Source organism: Brassica rapa, chromosome A04 (genome assembly GCF_000309985.2).
Source record: "Brassica rapa cultivar Chiifu-401-42 chromosome A04, CAAS_Brap_v3.01, whole genome shotgun sequence".
NCBI classification, from domain to species: Eukaryota; Viridiplantae; Streptophyta; class Magnoliopsida; order Brassicales; family Brassicaceae; genus Brassica; species Brassica rapa.
The window spans coordinates 19,918,510-19,936,470 of NC_024798.2; the positions used below are offsets into that span (position 1 = coordinate 19,918,510).

The window sequence follows — 17,961 nt, forward strand, 5'->3', positions numbered from 1 at the left end:
TTTGATGTCCAAGTATGGATAAATGATTTAGAAAACAAGTAATGGATTATTGTTTCTTTCGGCTGACAACTATGGATTAGTGTTTCATTGATTAATCTGTTATAAGTACCACTATCTTTTTTTTTTTTTAAATCCATAGTTTGACTGACAACTATGGATTATAACGTTATAAGTTTAGAGATCATTCTATCTTATAGTTTTGTCCCACATAAAACTTAATTTTCTGAATGCACCTCAAACTATAAAACTTTAAGAGTTTGAATAACTACAACGTTAAAAGACATTCTCAATGGTTTAATAAGGTAAAGGACTAAAGAGACATTCTCAACTCTTTAGCAACTAACGAATCTTTTTATGGAACTGTTTTTTAATTCAGTTTTATTTGGATCATGCATGTGTGTATAATTATTATATGCCATTTAGTTGATGGCTTAACATATAAACATACGTGCAGCTTATGATTTTCAACGTAAGTTCTTCTAGGCGAACGTAACGTTTCTGTAATTCCATGCATTTGAGTAGATATATGGACGTTTCCCTTATTCATAAGGAAATATATTCTGATAAAAAGTATACACAATGGTTGTGTGGTGCGCATCCGGTTGCCAATAATTTTACTTGATCCAAATTCCTGAATGAGAACACAAAATTTTAATTTGTATTCTTTTTGCACCTATCTTAATTTCTTCGTTATCATCTTTTTATCTTAACAAAAAGACAATTGGAGTTTTTCCAAAATACTCTACGTACGTAGTTTTCTTCTGTGTGTGTGTGTGTCTGTCTGTCTAAAATGAGCAATTTCCTAGCTACTCAATATTCCGATAAACTAATGATGGCAGCATGTGTAAGAATGATTATGTTTGTTAAGAGTGTTATCTTTTCCCACTAATTACTCAAAAATTAACAAAGTCATGACAACTTTTGTTTCTTCTCTTGATGTCGGAATCATGATTCATCCGCGTCGGAGATCACTTTGTGCTGCTCAACTAACAACTTGGAGCACCACGCCACTTTATTTTTGTTCCATTTGCATTTCACTTATCTTGTTCAAATTTAATTTCGGGTTTGTATCTTAGATACGAGGTTCGTAGTTGATTCAATCAGTACATAGAAACAAAAACGAAAGTAGGCTAGCGAATATTTTATCTTTTAGAACATCAATATTCATTATGTGGTTGAACCCTCGATTTGACTCAGCCTATATCAGGCCAACAAGTCTTTCGTGATAACTCAATCTCCATACTTATGTATGGAAACAAATAGTATGATTTTAGCTCAACAACCATTCCACTCAATAATTTATTCCTTTAGTAAAACAAAATAAATTCGAAAGATGGAATTGAATGAATGATTCAATTAACCATAAAGACAAGAAACGAAAAATCAACTTTCGTGATGATACTCTTGGCACTGATTGGTACTATAATCTCAAAGAATACATCAATAATCGAGAAAAATAAAGCTACTCAAAAGTAGACCAAGTGTATCTATAACCAAAAAAAGGAAAAACAATTGAAAATGAAATGAAAACTATCATGTGTGTGTTTCTGTTACAAAGGGAAGCTTGAGCTCCTAACATACTGGCAAATCAGCCGGAGGCTCTTCCATTGTCTCTAATAGTCCATTCCCGTTCTCAACCAAGAAAGCCATGGCTAGTCCCCAAGATATATGTGCATCTAGATGACAATGCATTATCCAAACCCCTGTTTCAATCATTTGTACACACACAATTAACTTCATTAATCATGTTGAATAATTACTCTTAACATATAATTAAAACTAGTATTATTTTGGTAAATTTAATGTTTGTTTACCAGGGTTATCTGCCACGAATCTGATGACGGCCCAGCCATTAACAGGTACACCAACAGTGTTTCTAAGAGGTGGATTTTCAAGATTGAATTTCGCGGTATCTTTCTTGGGGTTGAAGTTACCGAAACCCTCGGCGACAATGTAGAAATCATATCCGTGCAGATGAATGGGATGGTTCTCGGGGGTTACTATACCAGTGTCTTGAAGAACAATCTGAACCCTAGATCCATACTTGAGCTTGTATAGCTTAGTACCTCTCACAGGTTGGTATAAAGATCGACTTATGTTGCTACCGGTGTAATCAAATTTCACCGGAGGCCTCGCCGGAAAATCGGTTGTGAAGACTCCGGGAATAGCATGGTGGTGAGCTTGAAGGAGAGAGTAGTTACTAGGTAGAGCAAACGAAACATTGTTCATAGATGCAGTGAAGCGTGTGCCATTAGGACCTTGACATCTTCTTGACCTAAAATTCTTAGGACAGTTGTTGAGACCAAGTCCGATGGTTATAAAGAGATTCTCGTCGAGTTCTGTCGGAACCTCGGCACGTTTAAGTGATCTGAAGCTTTGGCTGAAGCGAGTGGCTGTGTTTGTGTCGTTGTAGGCTGGAAGGAGAGGCATGATGGGTTTAGCGCCGCCGCAGCAAGGTGCGGATTTGTATTGGAGGATTGCGGTTGTGGTTGTGTTGCCAAACGGTGCATTTTGAGCGCTTTGGTAAGCTCTTGCGGCCATGTAATAGTGGTTTGGTGGTTGGTCTCCGGTTATGAGGACGTCGGTGGTTTGGCCAGGGCCGAGAACAATGGCGTTGGTGGTGAAGGGTTTTAGGTAAGACGCGTCAGCTCCGACTACGGTGAACTTGTGGTTAGCCACCGTGAAAAATAGCGGTTGGTTTAGTGCGGCGTTTATTACACGTAGTAGTATGGTCTCACCAACATTTATGGGTACTATTGTGGTATCTGCATAAGAAAAATATTGTTTAAAATTACTAGTATATACTTATTTGGGTCTTTTTTTTCTTAGAAATATATTTGAATAAAATATATAAATTTCAGTTATGACAGTTGGGAAAAAATAACGTACGAATTTGGACCGTTTTCTTTACTTTAGTCACAGAGATAATTAAAATTAATTTGAGGTGAAAAAAGGAGTAAGACCTTGAGAAGAGCATTTATAGAGATCACCAGGTTGACCATTGATGGTGTAAGCGTCTGAGATATTTGGAGCAGCTCCGGTTCGTATAGCTTCTCTCAACACATCAACCGGATTACCGTCCCACCATTCACCTTAAAAAAAACATTTACAAAAATAAAAATCAATTTAATTTGATATATTTTGTTTAATTGATTAAGCGTGCATGATTATGAATTAAATTTTACCTAGAAGGAGTGGGACGTTGCGGTGAGGGTTTGGGAATGGGTAAGACGAACCAGCCGGAGGTAGGATAAGAAGTGAACCGTAGACAGTGGCTCTAAGCCACGAACTATGAGCATGCCACCAAAGCGTACCCTCTTGTCCTTGAATTGTAAACCGGTACGTGTAGCTTGATCCCGGTCTGATTGGACATTGAGTCACAAATTCCGGTCCGTCAGCCCAACCGGTTCTCATTTGTCTCACACCGTGCCTGTATCCACACGTTCAGTATCAGCAAACCGTTATGCATTTATAACGGTACGTTAGTTTGATTTAATCGTGTTTTTACCAGTGGATTGTGACGTTGTACCGAGCCCGGTTAATAACTTTGACAACGAGAGTGTCACCGTTATTGATTACAAGTTGTGGACCGGGAAACATTCCGTTCACCGTAATGCTGTTGTGCGTTTCACATAGTCTCTTCACCTTCGTTGCTTGTATCTGCATATATAACATGACTATATCTGTAAGCATACATCTCATTTACATAATTACATTATAAATTAAAACGTTTGAACAACTGAAATGGGACCGTACGATGAACTCGTGGTGGTGTGCTCTGTTGGCTTCTGCCATGGAAGTGAAGAGAAGAAGGACCGCGAAAGATATGAAACAGAAGAAGCTCTTGATGATCTCCATTGATGAGAGTCTTATAAACTTCTGTTACACCCAGTGGTTTAGATATATGAAGTGTATGAAAGAAGAGAGAATATGTACGTTGTGATGGGAATCAGAATGGAGTTATATAGGGAGACAAATGCAATACATTTTTAAACTTTTTGGACGTTTATTGTAATTTTTTGTAGGTTAATTGAATTTATGTTTTAAAAATGTTGTTATGCGGTTGGAGAATTTGGTTTTGATTTTTAATCGAAGGCCAAAACTTGGTTCAACACTAGGAGAGTAGTTGCACCCACTGGGCCCTAGAAAAAAAAATGACCGAGTTAAGAAAAATTGGAAAGGTGATTACGTCTCTTGAATTCTTGCTTAACACGCTTTTTCTGTTGACTTTGGGTGTAATATACCATAATTGCTATGAACATAATATAAACGCATTATATTAAAATATTTATGTTTTGGAGCCTATTAAATGGATCGTTATATTTGGAGATGTGTACAATAGGTTGCCAACAAAATCTGAGTATGCAATGTTGTGAACTTTATCTAAAGATCAAACTTATCAGGCTTACGCAATATTACCTGCATGCACTCAAACATTTTGCTTTTGAATAACATCGCTGCAAATTAAAATGTTTTTTCAAGTAATATTGATCCTACAAAATAAAGAAGGAAGCCGCGTATAAATAGAATTTGGAAGTACGTAGTACTTTTTTATCCTTATATGGTCACCTACATCCAACAATATAATACCTAAACAAAGAAGAATTAAGCTGTTTCCAAGACATACTATATTTTTATACACTTTTTGTCATTTCAAAATTTTGTGATAGAAGAAGTCTTTGACATTCTTTTTATCTAATTAATAGAGTATATAGGTTAAAGATAGAGTTTAAGGTTATGTTTGTTGAGAAGTTTATAGTTTTAGAAGTTCAGTTCAAAATCTGAAACAAGGAGGGGCTGGGTCACAGCTAGATTGCATCGAAATATCAATAGTAAAGAAAATAGGAATCGTGTTCTTTATCTACTCGTTTGACTTATTTTGTATATTGTAAGTTAGTTTTATATCATGATACATAGATGCGAATGTTATACAGTTCTCAATACAAATAAGTATTTGGGTAAAAGTTAGAGAAACATTCCCATTTATATCATGTTACATAAAAGAAATATATATTAAGAAATTACAATGAGTTATAATTCAACCGTAAGAATAGTGCGTTAAAAGTGTTATATTATTATTATAACCAAAAAAAATTGTGTTATTAAATTAAAAACCAAAAAATTGTCTTCAAGCTTAAGTAAAAAATGATTATTGTTTTTTGCTAACGTTCAAAAGAAAAAAAAGTTTTGAGGTTTTACCAAAAAAAAAATTTGAGGTAAACAAAATGATTTGTCTAACTGCCTATTAAACCACTTGTTTTTAAACGCTATATTCCTGTCTTATCAAGTTATCAACAATACCTTTTCTTAACCGATTCTAGCTAGTTCTACACGTATATGTTATGTTTTTTTTACGCTGATTTATGATGAAATTATAATTATGAAAAATATTACATAGACGATTTAATAACCGATAATATTAACTGTTTTATAAAAATTTATACCTAACTGCATCACCTGAGTCATCCTATAAAGATCCACGCCTGACTGGATTTACTTGCATCATGTTGAAGATCTTTTGAAAATTTTTCTTCCGTAGTCTGCAGTAATAAATCGCTCTTTTCGGGGCTTGAAACTTGGATTTTCTGTATTTTGCAATAAATTGTATAATCCAAGATTCGAACCTCAGATCTAGGTGTAGAAGCCTTTAAACCTTAACCATTAGACTACAGTGTTTCCACACACGTATATGTTACGTTGTAAAGAGTTTCCTTTTATTTTTAGCAAAAGCGACTCTAAATTTTTAGTGCATATATAATATCATCTAATGCAATTTTATATGAGTTTTTTGTAGGACTCCTTTTTTGTAATGCTGTATGGACTCATTTATTAGAGAATACTGGAGATTTTATCAGAAATATATTGCTTTTCATGAATACTTTTGAATGAATTTATTAGAGCACACTTGAGAACTTATCAAAAGCATTATTTTTCAAAACCAAAATGTGTTTGTTTACATTTATATGCAAAAGAGAACATAATATTTTTTCTTCTCAGCAAACATCATTCTACAAATTATAAAGAATGCATATATATAGCGATCTTTAGTAATGGTATAGTTCTAGTAATTTAATCATGTTGTGTTGAAATTATTCTTTAATTATTTCGATGTTTCTCTTTGGTTTATGCAAACCACGCATGGTTGTTATATTACACGCACGATGAGTCTAGATTTCGGTTAACGATATCTATCGAATTACAAGAAACAATGAAAAAAAACCAGTTCAGCATGTCTTATACAATAAAGTAGACTAATCTCTCTCCTCCTTGAGCCACATCATCGGGTAAGAGAGGGCAAACTGCCACACGTCAGCAAGCTCAACCTCGACCGTTCAATGTATTTGCAAGCAGTGGTTCTTTATGGATGGTGTCGTTTGACTGAGGAATCTTTTTGAAACCAACTCTGTCTCTTCGCTTACCCTAGCAACCACAAACTTAGGAAACTGGCCACTCATCAATCCTTCTTTGTAACTTAGTTTTACATTTACGATCCAAGACCCACCTCCCATTACGTGACAATAATTTTCCAACTCTTGCTCTTTCGACTTTCTCTAATTTGATTCTATAAATAGTCATGTCTATACCAAGAATTTCATCACTCACACAACCTCCTTACAAAAGCCAGTAAAAGACAGTCCAAGAGAGATGGATACAGTGGGAAAAGAATTGCTGGTGTAGGAGATAAGAAGAAAAGTTTTGCCCACAGCTCCATCGCCAACACTAACGCACTTTATAATAATTCGTAGCTGTTGTTGTTGTTGATACTGGTGCTGCAGACACAGAAGCTGAAACTGATTTGAGATATGAGAATAGGACTCTCTGATTTAGCTTCTCTTCTCTTTTTGTGCCCTTGGTTAAGTGTAGAACGAAACTGAGACTTGTGAGGAAAAGCTGAATGATTTTGAAAAAACGTGGAAGAAAGGAATCAACTTCAGTTTGAGATGTCACGTACACAAAAGTATTTTGAATCCATAGACTTGCTTTTTATTTTATCTTCTGTTGACAATTCTTATGTCCCATTTTGTTCAATATGACATACAAAACTCAAAGGTCCAACCTCTTTCAGCAAAAGATACAAAGTATTATAGAATAAATGTAGTTTATGTGTTGGTGCGAGGTCACTAAAACAATACAGTTAGTATTTTAAATCATTATTAAGGTTGTATAAGCGTATTCTTTTAAGAAACACTTTGGAATAAACGAATTAATTGGTACGAGACTGTTGACTATTTAAAGTTATCAACAAAAAGATCCGATGATGTAATATGATATTCATATTTGATTTCTTTTCTTTTTTCTTATAACAGAGGATAGCCAGCCATACAATTTTGGTGTAAGAAAATAGATCAATTACAAAGTGGAGAAAACAATTTGTTGGCGCGTAAGATTTTCACTTTTTAATTTTATCACTTGCTTTTATGTTAAGATATATAAATGAAATAGCGTTATCTAACGAAATAAGTTTGTTCTTTCAATATATATTTTTTAAAAATTGTTATGTTTATACAATGGATAGACCACCAAGCATCATCATTAACAAGAAAAAAAGGCAAGTCAATCATTATTATCGTGTTTATGCAAAAAGAACATAATTAAAAATTATGATTTCTTTCTTCCTAACATTCATAATGTATCTTTATGCAAAACTAGAGTTCAATCACCCTAAAAACGTGTAAGCAAATAAACGAAATAATATTAACATGTTTAAAGATTTAGTTCATTTTTAAATCAAAATAACATTAACATTCATTTTTTTTTCTATTACAACTTTCATTATTTGTTCCACTATATAATCAATAGTACATACTACTGAGATGAGACATGCAAGGAGTTTCCAAACCCCAACCGCTGGAGCTCTGTTGAAAGTAACCGACATTGAAACTAAAGCTGCCACTGAAACCACATTCTACATAAACCTAATTCATATTATTCTCAAAAGATCCACTTTAAACAAGAAGTATGTACTACAATGTAATGAAAAATGGTCAACGGTGGCAAGTGGTTGACAATGTAAAGGAACAATACATAGAAAGGATTATGCAATTTTCCATTACAAAAACCCTTATGGCCTTTACAACCTCAATAAGTTTGGTGTTTTAATGTTATGTAGAAGAAAAATAGAAAAAAAGAAGAATCAACTATAGAATAAAGATAATATGAATTCAAACTTCACACCAAATCCACGGAACATGTTGGTTTCTTCTACACTTAAACCATCACTTCAATGCACATATTGGCAACATTTTTAAATTTATGGATCAAGCAACCAACATAAATTTTCATATGTTCCACATTTTTACTTAAGTGCTTTGAACAACTCCTTCATCACTTCCTTTTTTTTTTGAGAAAATCTCCTTCATCACTTACGAACTGAAAATATAGCAATACATCTTCACAAAGACTATGTACAAAAAAACACACCAAAATAAAAATCATAAATCATTTGTTCTCCAACTTGCATCAAAAGCTAAATACACTTGCAAAATAAATTCTAAATATCACGGTTCATTACATCACACATAACTCCCAAATAAATAAAATAGTTATATGGAACAATCTGGTGACAAAATGAAAACTGATATTTTACAAATCAAGTTGCACCAAATTTTACAAAAATATAAATGCAAAGTAATTATTCCCGCCCGTAGGGCGGACCAACCCCTAGTTTTCAATAAATTTGCATTTTGTGATAACTTTATCTTAAAAGAATTAAATACTACTTGATTTTGAACAGTCAAAACTGTGTATCGTTACGTAAATATCTTTGACAATAACAATCCGAAAGGTAACAAATAGAAAAAGGAAACATAATGTTGCTCAGAAAGGAAGAAGTAACACGAGAAAAATATTGGAGACATTGATTGGTGAACAATAAATTAGTAATTGTGTTTGGTGGAGTTAGTTAGTATTCTATTATTTGGTATCTTTAACCTCGATGTGCTAGATCTTTGAAAATGACATCACATGTTGTTAACAGAGTGAAACTGACCTTTCATCTGTAATTAAGTTCCATGTCAACCGGGTTTATTTGTCTTGATTTTGTCTTTCATCTGTAATTAAGTTCCATGTCAACCGGGTTTATTTGTCTTGATTTTGTGTTTCTCTGATTAAACCATTTTTTCAAAACGGAAGAAGAGTTTTTATTAGTATACAAAAAATATCGTATCTTTTCCAACTATATAATTTGAGAAGCTAGCAAAAAGGATACATATTTCATTTAATTTCTAACTTCTCAGAAGAGCTTGAAGATCTTATGTTCTTTGAAATGAATTTAAAATTGATAATAGATGATATCATACATGAACACTTTTGAATATGTTTTTGATTAATTGTACTAATAGCATGAAAGCTGGTTTGATATTTGTTTTTTTTTAAATCTCAACTTCATTAGTCAAAAGTGAGTACGAAGCACGAACCCTAACTATGTTCACATTTTGGGTCGAATAATCTAAGCTCTCTCGTTCCAAGTGGGATGATATTCTTTGAAAAAAAAGTTCTCAAAACAAAACTCATTCCACGAGTAATATATATCATGTAGCGAAGACTAAAAAAAACAGGTCACCTGTAAGATATATCCAAGGAAGAATCAACTCAGTGACCTGGACCCCAAAAAGAAAAACAGTTCAGGAGAGGTGACCTAAAATTATTTCAGTTTGTTTTTGGTAACCGAGTGTTTTAGACTGAGCCCCAAACTAAACCGGTGACTATATGTATTTCAGATTTGGCCAAACATGTAAATCTAGTGAATTAATTTTTGGCTTGGACATACATTTCATTACTTCACAAGAAAGTTACCTTTTGGAAGAATTAAATAGTGGACTATGACTAGTTACAACATTTACAGACCTAAATATAACATTTAACTACTTCTCTGCTTGGTTTCGTATTAAAATTTGATCATATAATAATTGTATCTGGTTTCCCAAACTTGTAACTTGCTAGAAACGAAACAATCAACTCTTCATAGGTTTTATCAATTAGTAGCAGTTTAAATGCTTGTCCTGTAACATAACACCATACCGAATGTATTAGAATATGTATCAGTTTCAGGGTAAATTAGTTACCTGAAGTCCCTCAAGTCACATCATCAATCAGTCTAAGGACGCTTAACTAATGTGCTGAGTGAAATTCACACCAGTGTCTGAGAACTCGACGATGAAAGCAAGAAAAAGGAAGAGACAAATAAGACAGAACAACATCACCTAACAATGTGTATGAGTACACAATGCAGCAATTTGGAATCTACAATCTCTCATTCTCTTCCTCATCTCTAATCTAAACTCTTTTCACCAAAAACAATCTTTATCTGTAAAAAGCTTTCTAAATGCAAAAGAACTCAAACAAGAACCGAGTTTCAAATTTATATAAAGGTTACATCTTTAGATCGAATCTACACTCAAAACCCTAAACCCATAAACAGAGTTCACCACTATGAATGAACTCAAACTCGTCCCGCGACAAAGGAAGCAGCAGCAGATGTAGCATCAGAGTTACCAATGAACGTGAGCAACCCAGCATTAGCAGCAGGCTCCTGCTCGTCCAAGAACAGATCATCCGGAACCCTAAACGTACCGTGCAAGCAAACAAACGCCACACCAACAGTCAACGCCGAAGTCAACAAAGACCCAACACTCGTCATAAACACAACCACAACCGTCGTCACCACAAGACCAAGCAACGTCTCCCGATCCGAGAAGCTACGTCCGAACACAACCAGAGGCCGGTCCGAAGACCGGAAGAGGTAGAGGAACATCCACGCGGCGAGGAGAGAGAGGAGGACGAGGAGAGAGAAAGGGTGGGAGAGGAGGGAGAAGGCGAGGACTAAGGAGATGATTGCGGAGTAGTTGACTTTGAAGTAGGAGAGGTTCTTGCGGATCCGGGAGAAGGAGTCGGGCGAACGAGTTGCGATCGGAAGAGGAATGTGCGGAAGGCGTGGGGTTGAGTGGCTTGCTGGTTGGTGACAGGGAGAGTCGCCGGAGAAGACATTGGTGTCGGTGGAGTGTGTCTGTGTGTGTGGGTGAGAGAGAGTGTGGGGAAGTGGAGGCAAAACCGTGTGATTGTAAGTAAGGCCTAAACTTTATGGGCCTAATATTGTTTGATCAGCCCATTATTAAAAGTGCAAACGAACATTAGACTAATGGGGTAATTCTGTTTAACATTAAATCATTATTAGAAAATGAAAGCATACAAAATACAAATATATTTTCACATTTAGATCCATCATAAAATAATATGAAATTGCAATTATAAAAACATATCGAGTTAGATTTAGTTTCCTGCATTTTTTAGAGTATGATTTTGTTATATTTGTTTAAATAGCCAGTCCTAAGATTTTGAAGACTAAAAACTTTAGCACAAATTTGAACATATACATATTTTAATAATTTAAACACCATCATATTTATGTATATTATTTTAAAAATTGTAAAGATATCTATGACCATTTTTGTTCATAATTGTTTCAATCGTATAGTTTATAGTGGAAAATAATATCTTCGAGTATAAGAATAATATAATGGCATATATTCCATAGTTTCTTTCTCGTTGTCATTATCTTCTACACAAATTTTCTTCAACGTTGTCCATAGTTATTTTTCTGGTTAAAATTGAGAGAACTAACAAAAAAAGAATTAGACAGAAAAATTGATGCGATATAATTAAAATAATAATACGACTAGGATAAGATCCGCGCCTTGCGCGGGATTAAGTTATTATTTTTATTATATTTTGGAGAATGAAACAATAGTTTGGCTTCATTTGGATTACGGGTGTTCAATCCGGATATCAGATTGGTTTCGGTTCGGTTCGGTTTTTTCAGTATTTGGTTAGTAAAATATAACTACTATTCTAAATCCATATGTACTGTGATTTTAGTCTTTCACATACTTTTGAAAGATTTCAACTGGACGACTAAATTGATCAGCCAATCTTGTTACTTTAAATTATTAGTGTTTATATATATATATATTATTTAGTTTGAATATTTATTAAATAAAAATTCATATGCGTTATATTTTATGATCATTTGTAACTTATTATAACAAAAAAATAATTTATTGATCACAAAATTTTCAGAGTGGGAATATTCAAATTTCTAATAATATATAGACGTTTTGAAAAATTCAAATATAACATATAAGAAAAAATATAAATGTTTTTATTATATATTTAATGTGATTTTTTAATATCTTTCAATAATATAAAATTAAAAAAAAAGAACTAAGATACCAAAATTGTTATCAAATATTTATTATTCATAATAATTAATTTTCATATATACGTTAATCATATTAGGTAATTTCGTAGATTCTAATTAAGGAAAGTGCAAAAAAAAATTTGGTAGATTATTTATCAATTCGATAGTTAGTTTAATAAAAAATATAATGTAAGTCAAGATGGACCAACCTATTTTTCTAAGAATAGTATATTTTATATAGTCATTTATTAAATGAGAATTTATAATCATACAGTTCTATGATCATTCATATCATTTTATAACTGAATATTTAAATCATCGATAACAAAATTTTCAATGTGAAATCTTTAATAAGTTTATAATTTATAAATGTTTTTGAAAATTCATTGAAAGTTTTAATATTAAAATATTTATGTAATCTTATGGTATATAGTATAATCTATATATATATATATGTTTTATTATTAAATGATATTTTTTACTCATATGGTTTTAAAATAATGTGTATCTTCTTATAATATTAAATAAAAGTTCATATTAATACAATTTTATGATCATTTGTAACTTATTATGACAAAAAAAAAATCTATTGATCACAAAATTTTGGGATCTTCAAATTTCTAATAATTTATAGACGTTTTGAAAAATTCAAAATATAACATATAAGAAAAATTATAAATGTTTTTATTATATATTTAATGTGATTTTTAAATATATTTTAATAATATAAAATTAAAAAAAAGAACTAAGATACAAAAATTGTTATCAAATATTTATTATTCATTATAATTAATTTTCACATATACGTTAATCATATTAGGTAATTTCGTAGCTTTTATTTAAGGAAAGTGCAAAACATTTTTTGGTACATTATTTATCAATTCGATAGTTAGTTTAATAAAAAATGTAATATAAGTTAAGATAGACCAACCTATTTTTCTAGGAATAGTATATTTTGTATAGTTATTTATTAAATAAGAATTTATAATCATACGGTTCTATGATCGTTCATATCGTTTTATAACAAAATATTTAAATCATCGATAACAAAATTTTTAATCTGAAATCTTTAATAAGTTTATAATTTATAAATGTTCTTGAAAATTCATTGAAAGTTTTAATATTAAAATATTTATGTAATCTTATGGTATATAGTGTTTAATATATATATATATATATTTATTTTATTATTAAATGATATTTTTTACTCATATGGTTTTAAAATCATGTGTATCTTCTTATAATAAAAATGTTAAACCATTGATCATTAATTTTTAACATAATAATTTTAATAGTTTTAGTCATTTATTATCGTTTTTAAAAATTCAAAATATAACATATACGAAAAAATCTAATTTTTTTTTATAGCTAATTTGATTGTTTAATTTATTTTAATAATATAAAATTAAACAAAAAATGATGGAGGAGATATACATTGTTATCAAATCTTTATTATTAAACTCATTAATTGTCATATATATATTAGTCATTTATGGTAATTCCGTAGGTTTTATTTAAGGAAAGAAAATATCATATCATATCATTATATCATATAGTTTGACCAACTTATATATCTAACAACATATAAAAATCGAATGTGGACCTACTTATTTTTCAATTGAATGTAATTGACTACCTAATTGAGTGACACCTATGCATTGGGGCCTCTTTTAATTAATACAAAATTGAGGTTACATCTTTTCAAATGTTCCTCAATTAATATATAAGGGATGAAAAAAACAGAGCCACGTCTTTTCATGCGAGGTGGTACAATCAAACTAAACTAAACTAAACTAATGTCGTGTGATGTCTATTCATCTCTCACCTCTAGCGAAGCAATAAGCTGACGTGTACCAAAAAAAATGAAGCCCACGACCAATGGGCTCTTCGCTTCTCAATCTTCTCCCTCCTTCACGGCTCCGAGATTCCGCGGCCACCTTCCGATCACCTTCACATCCTCCAACCATCACCACCACCACCACAAGAATAAGAAGAATCTCGCCAACGTCATCACTCTCTCCCTCCCCTCCGATGTCTCCTCCTCCTCCTCACGAGTCACATCCTCTCGCCGCGCAATTCTCGTCGCGCCACCGCTTCTCGCCGCTGTTATTTCCTTATGGCCGTCTGTTTCCTCAGCCGCCGGGGAGATATCTTCCATCGTGGCGGCGGATGCTTCGCCGGAACCAGCAGCTCCTCCTCCTCCAGCCACTCCTCCGCCTGTAGAGGAGATAACGTCTAGAATATATGACGCGACGGCGCTCGGTGAGCCGATGGCGGTTGGGAAAGATAAGAAGAGAGTGTGGGAGAAGCTTCTGAACGCGAGGATTGTCTACTTAGGTGAGGCGGAGCAGGTGCCTACGAGAGATGATAAAGACTTGGAGCTTGAGATCGTGAGGAACTTGAGGAAGAGATGCGTTGAGAGCGAGCGTCAGTTGTCTTTAGCGTTGGAAGCGTTCCCTGTTGATCTGCAGGAGCAGTTGAACCAATACATGGATAAGAGGTTTGAGTCTAGTTCCTGGCACTTGCAATTTTTTATGCGTTAGGCCTGGGCGTTTTGGTATCCGTTTAATTCGGGTTTTTGTGTTCCCGAGTTTGGCCTAGTCGGCTTCATTCGGAGGATATATATGTTTGGACTGAGTTTGGTTAATAATACTTTGAGTTCGGATAGGTTTTATAGTACTTACTAAGATCCATTTTGGATTCAAGTTTATTTCGGATTCGGTTAATAATACTTCGAGATTGGATATTTTTACGGTTAGACCGAAATAAACCTGAAGTTAGTATTAAATTACTTATTTTAGTAAAACTCATTTCAGCTACTAATTTGAATTTTAGGGTCGTTTTTCGGGTATTTCGGTTTCGTATAATACTCGATACGATCAGAATAACATTCATAAGATCCGTTCGGATATTTTTACAGCTCCGATACAGATTTTTGAATTTTTCGGTTTGGATCTTAGGTTCAGCTAAATGTCCTGTCCATGCTTACTCTGCATATTAACTCCAGTTCTTGGATTGGTTGCAGGATGGACGGAGAGGCATTGAAGTCTTACGTGTCACATTGGCCTGCTCAACGTTGGCAAGAATATGAGCCTCTATTAACATTCTGTCGCGATAACTCAGTTAAACTCATTGCTTGTGGCACTCCTCTCAAGGTAATATATTACTATTAAGATGGTAGTAGCCTTTCTAAGAATATGCATCTTCCATACTCATTTCATTAACTTGATGCAGGTTTTAAGAACTGTCCAAGCTGAAGGTATCCGTGGTCTTTCAGAATCTGAACGTAGACTATACACTCCTCCTGCGGGTTCTGGGTTCATCTCAGGGTTCACTCCCTTCTCACGTAACTCTTCACTCAATATTAACCCCCTCACACAGATTGTTCCGTTTGGACCAAGCTCGTATCTCTCCGCGCAAGCTAGAGTTGTTGAAGACCACACAATGTCACAAGTTATCTTACAAGCAGTTGCGGACGGAGGTGGGACTGGTCTTCTGTTAGTGGTGACAGGGGCCAACCATGTTGAGTATGGGTCAAGAGGAACAGGGTTGCCTGCTAGGGTGTCAAGGAAGATTCCAAAGAAGAGTCAACTAGTTGTGTTGCTTGATCCTGAGAGACAGTTTCTGAGGAAAGAAGGTGAATCTCCTGTTGCTGATTTCTTGTGGTATTCTGCGGCTAGACCATGCAGTAGAAACTGCTTTGATAGGGCAGAGATTGCTCGGGTGATGAATGCTGCTGGTAGGAGCCGTGATGCTCTTCCTCAGGTAGAGTTTCCGTTATGCTTTATCAAGCTTGGCTCTCTGTGTGATTGTTATTTACTTCTGTTTTTTTAGCAATGTATAGGTGGCAAATCGGTAATAACCGAAATAATATTGTATGACAATTTTTTTAAAATTCGGTTTAGATAGCCTATGCACTAATTCTCTACAAAATGCCTAATTACCGCCTAACAATTTTTAGAACGTTAGCTTTTAGAGTTAACTCTAGAGTTAAATTTTATTTTTTTCTCTCACTTTGCTTTTTTATGTCATTAGTTTATCATGAGAGAACCGTTTCCATTGTTTTTTTCAGGACATTCAAAAAGGATTAGACCTTGGTCTGGTGTCACCTGAGATTCTACAGAATTTATTTGATCTTGAGCAATATCCTCTCATTGCAGAGCTTACACAGAGGTTCCAGGTACATCCATTACAGAAAGATATTCAATTATTTAGTGAGACTTTTATCTTTGTTTTTTATGATGATCCACTGTGTTACAGGGTTTCAGAGAAAGGCTGTTAGCAGACCCCAAGTTCCTAAACAGATTAGCCATTGAAGAAGCCATATCAATAACAACAACACTTGTAGCACAATACGAGAAGCGGAAAGAAAACTTCTTCGAGGAACTAGACTACGTTATAACCGATAGCGTAAGAGCATCGGTTGTTGATTTCTTCACAGTTTGGCTGCCTGCACCAACCTTGTCTTTTCTCTCGTACGCTGATGAGACAGCTAGACCGAACAGCATAGACGCACTAAGAGGCCTCCTAGGATCCATACCCGACAATGCGTTTCAGAAAAGTCTTGGTGGAAAAGACTGGACTCTGAATCTTAGGATTGCTTCGGTTATTGTCGGTGGATTGAAGCTTGCTGGCGTTGGTGTTGTTTCCAGTTTTGCAGCTGTGGGATCTTCAAATGCTTTGTATGCGATAAGGAAGTTTATTAAACCGGAGTTGGCTGTTTCTGAGCAAACAAAGAGGTCTCCGATGTTGAAGACGGCTGTTGTCTATGGTGGTTATCTTGGAACATCTTCAAATATACGTTATCAGGTAAGCCGGTTCACACTACTTTACATGGCCACTTAAGTTGAGAAATTAATGAAAAGTAGTCAAAATTACTACATGCCACATGAATATATTCTCTAGAATAGCACATTTTTAAAGTTCATACAGGATGATCAAAATTTCTAAAATAGCACCATTTTAAAATAAAAAGATTAAATTATTCTATTTTCTGAACCTTAATCCTACACCTTGAATAATAAACTAAATACTATAATCACTAAACTCAAATATAAAAAAAAAACGTATTTTAAACTTTTAATTACTGCTATTTTAGGATTTTTTTCTCTTGTGTGCTAATCTTGTCTTAAAATTAGTGGTATAACTCAACATCAAACTTAACCTCAATTTTGCAGATAATTGCTGGTCTAATAGAGCATCGCATCTCTGACGAGCTTTCTTCTCAGCCACTACTTGTAAACATGATTTCATTTGTGGTCCGTGTAGCTAACTCCTACTATGGAACTCAGGTCAGAATCAGGCCTGTACTAACTAACATCTCTTATTGATTTTTTTCTTATATTCATTCCTTTTTTTTCATACAAATGCAGCAATGGATTGATCTTGCGCGGTCTACTGGTCTGCAAGCTCAAAAAAGTGTCACGGCTTCCAATCAAATCCCAGAGGCTTTGAGCCAACCTACAGTGGAGATTGTGGAATATAGTACTACTACTACAGATGAGGCAACTATGGATGATCTCAAGAATCAATGATATTTTTTTGCGGCCTATTTCTACTAGAGTATCAAACTGGTAAAATGTGTAAAAAAGCTTTTGATCGTCTTGGGAGGGAAATGTATCTTCATTTGAGTTGTATTTTTGTATCTTAGCTTCTGTGAAATAATGGTTCGTTAATGAATATATTTTCGTCAAATTAGTCTTGTTGATCTATCAAGATCGATATTGTTAGGAAATTGTCATCATTGTTCTTCGATGTTTTCATCA

At 33.8% G+C, this 17,961-nt stretch overlaps 3 protein-coding genes across 3 annotated transcripts; 1 reads left to right on the forward strand and 2 right to left on the reverse strand.

Moving 5' to 3' along the window:
• Positions 1–1,336: 1,336 nt before the first annotated feature.
• LOC103865792 (laccase-5) lies at positions 1,337–9,860 on the reverse strand. The gene is made up of 6 exons (XM_009143640.3): positions 3,757–9,860; positions 3,509–3,660; positions 3,186–3,430; positions 2,964–3,092; positions 1,815–2,765; positions 1,337–1,703 (listed from the first exon to the last, which is right to left on the reverse strand). The coding sequence occupies exons 1-6, from the start codon at positions 3,856–3,858 to the stop codon at positions 1,573–1,575; spliced, it is 1,710 nt and encodes a 569-aa protein (XP_009141888.2). The 5' UTR covers positions 3,859–9,860; the 3' UTR covers positions 1,337–1,572.
• A 323-nt stretch (positions 9,861–10,183) lies between these two features.
• LOC103866020 (PRA1 family protein B2) lies at positions 10,184–11,730 on the reverse strand. The gene is given in 2 exon segments (XM_033290167.1): positions 10,184–10,908; positions 10,911–11,730. Coding segments are annotated over 2 exon segments (543 nt in total). The 5' UTR covers positions 10,987–11,730; the 3' UTR covers positions 10,184–10,441.
• A 2,231-nt stretch (positions 11,731–13,961) lies between these two features.
• LOC103865793 (protein RETICULATA-RELATED 5, chloroplastic) lies at positions 13,962–17,896 on the forward strand. Its single transcript, XM_009143641.3, has 7 exons — positions 13,962–14,696; positions 15,222–15,351; positions 15,431–15,961; positions 16,269–16,376; positions 16,457–17,005; positions 17,374–17,487; positions 17,569–17,896. The coding sequence occupies exons 1-7, from the start codon at positions 14,059–14,061 to the stop codon at positions 17,728–17,730; spliced, it is 2,232 nt and encodes a 743-aa protein (XP_009141889.1). The 5' UTR covers positions 13,962–14,058; the 3' UTR covers positions 17,731–17,896.
• Positions 17,897–17,961: the final 65 nt, after the last annotated feature.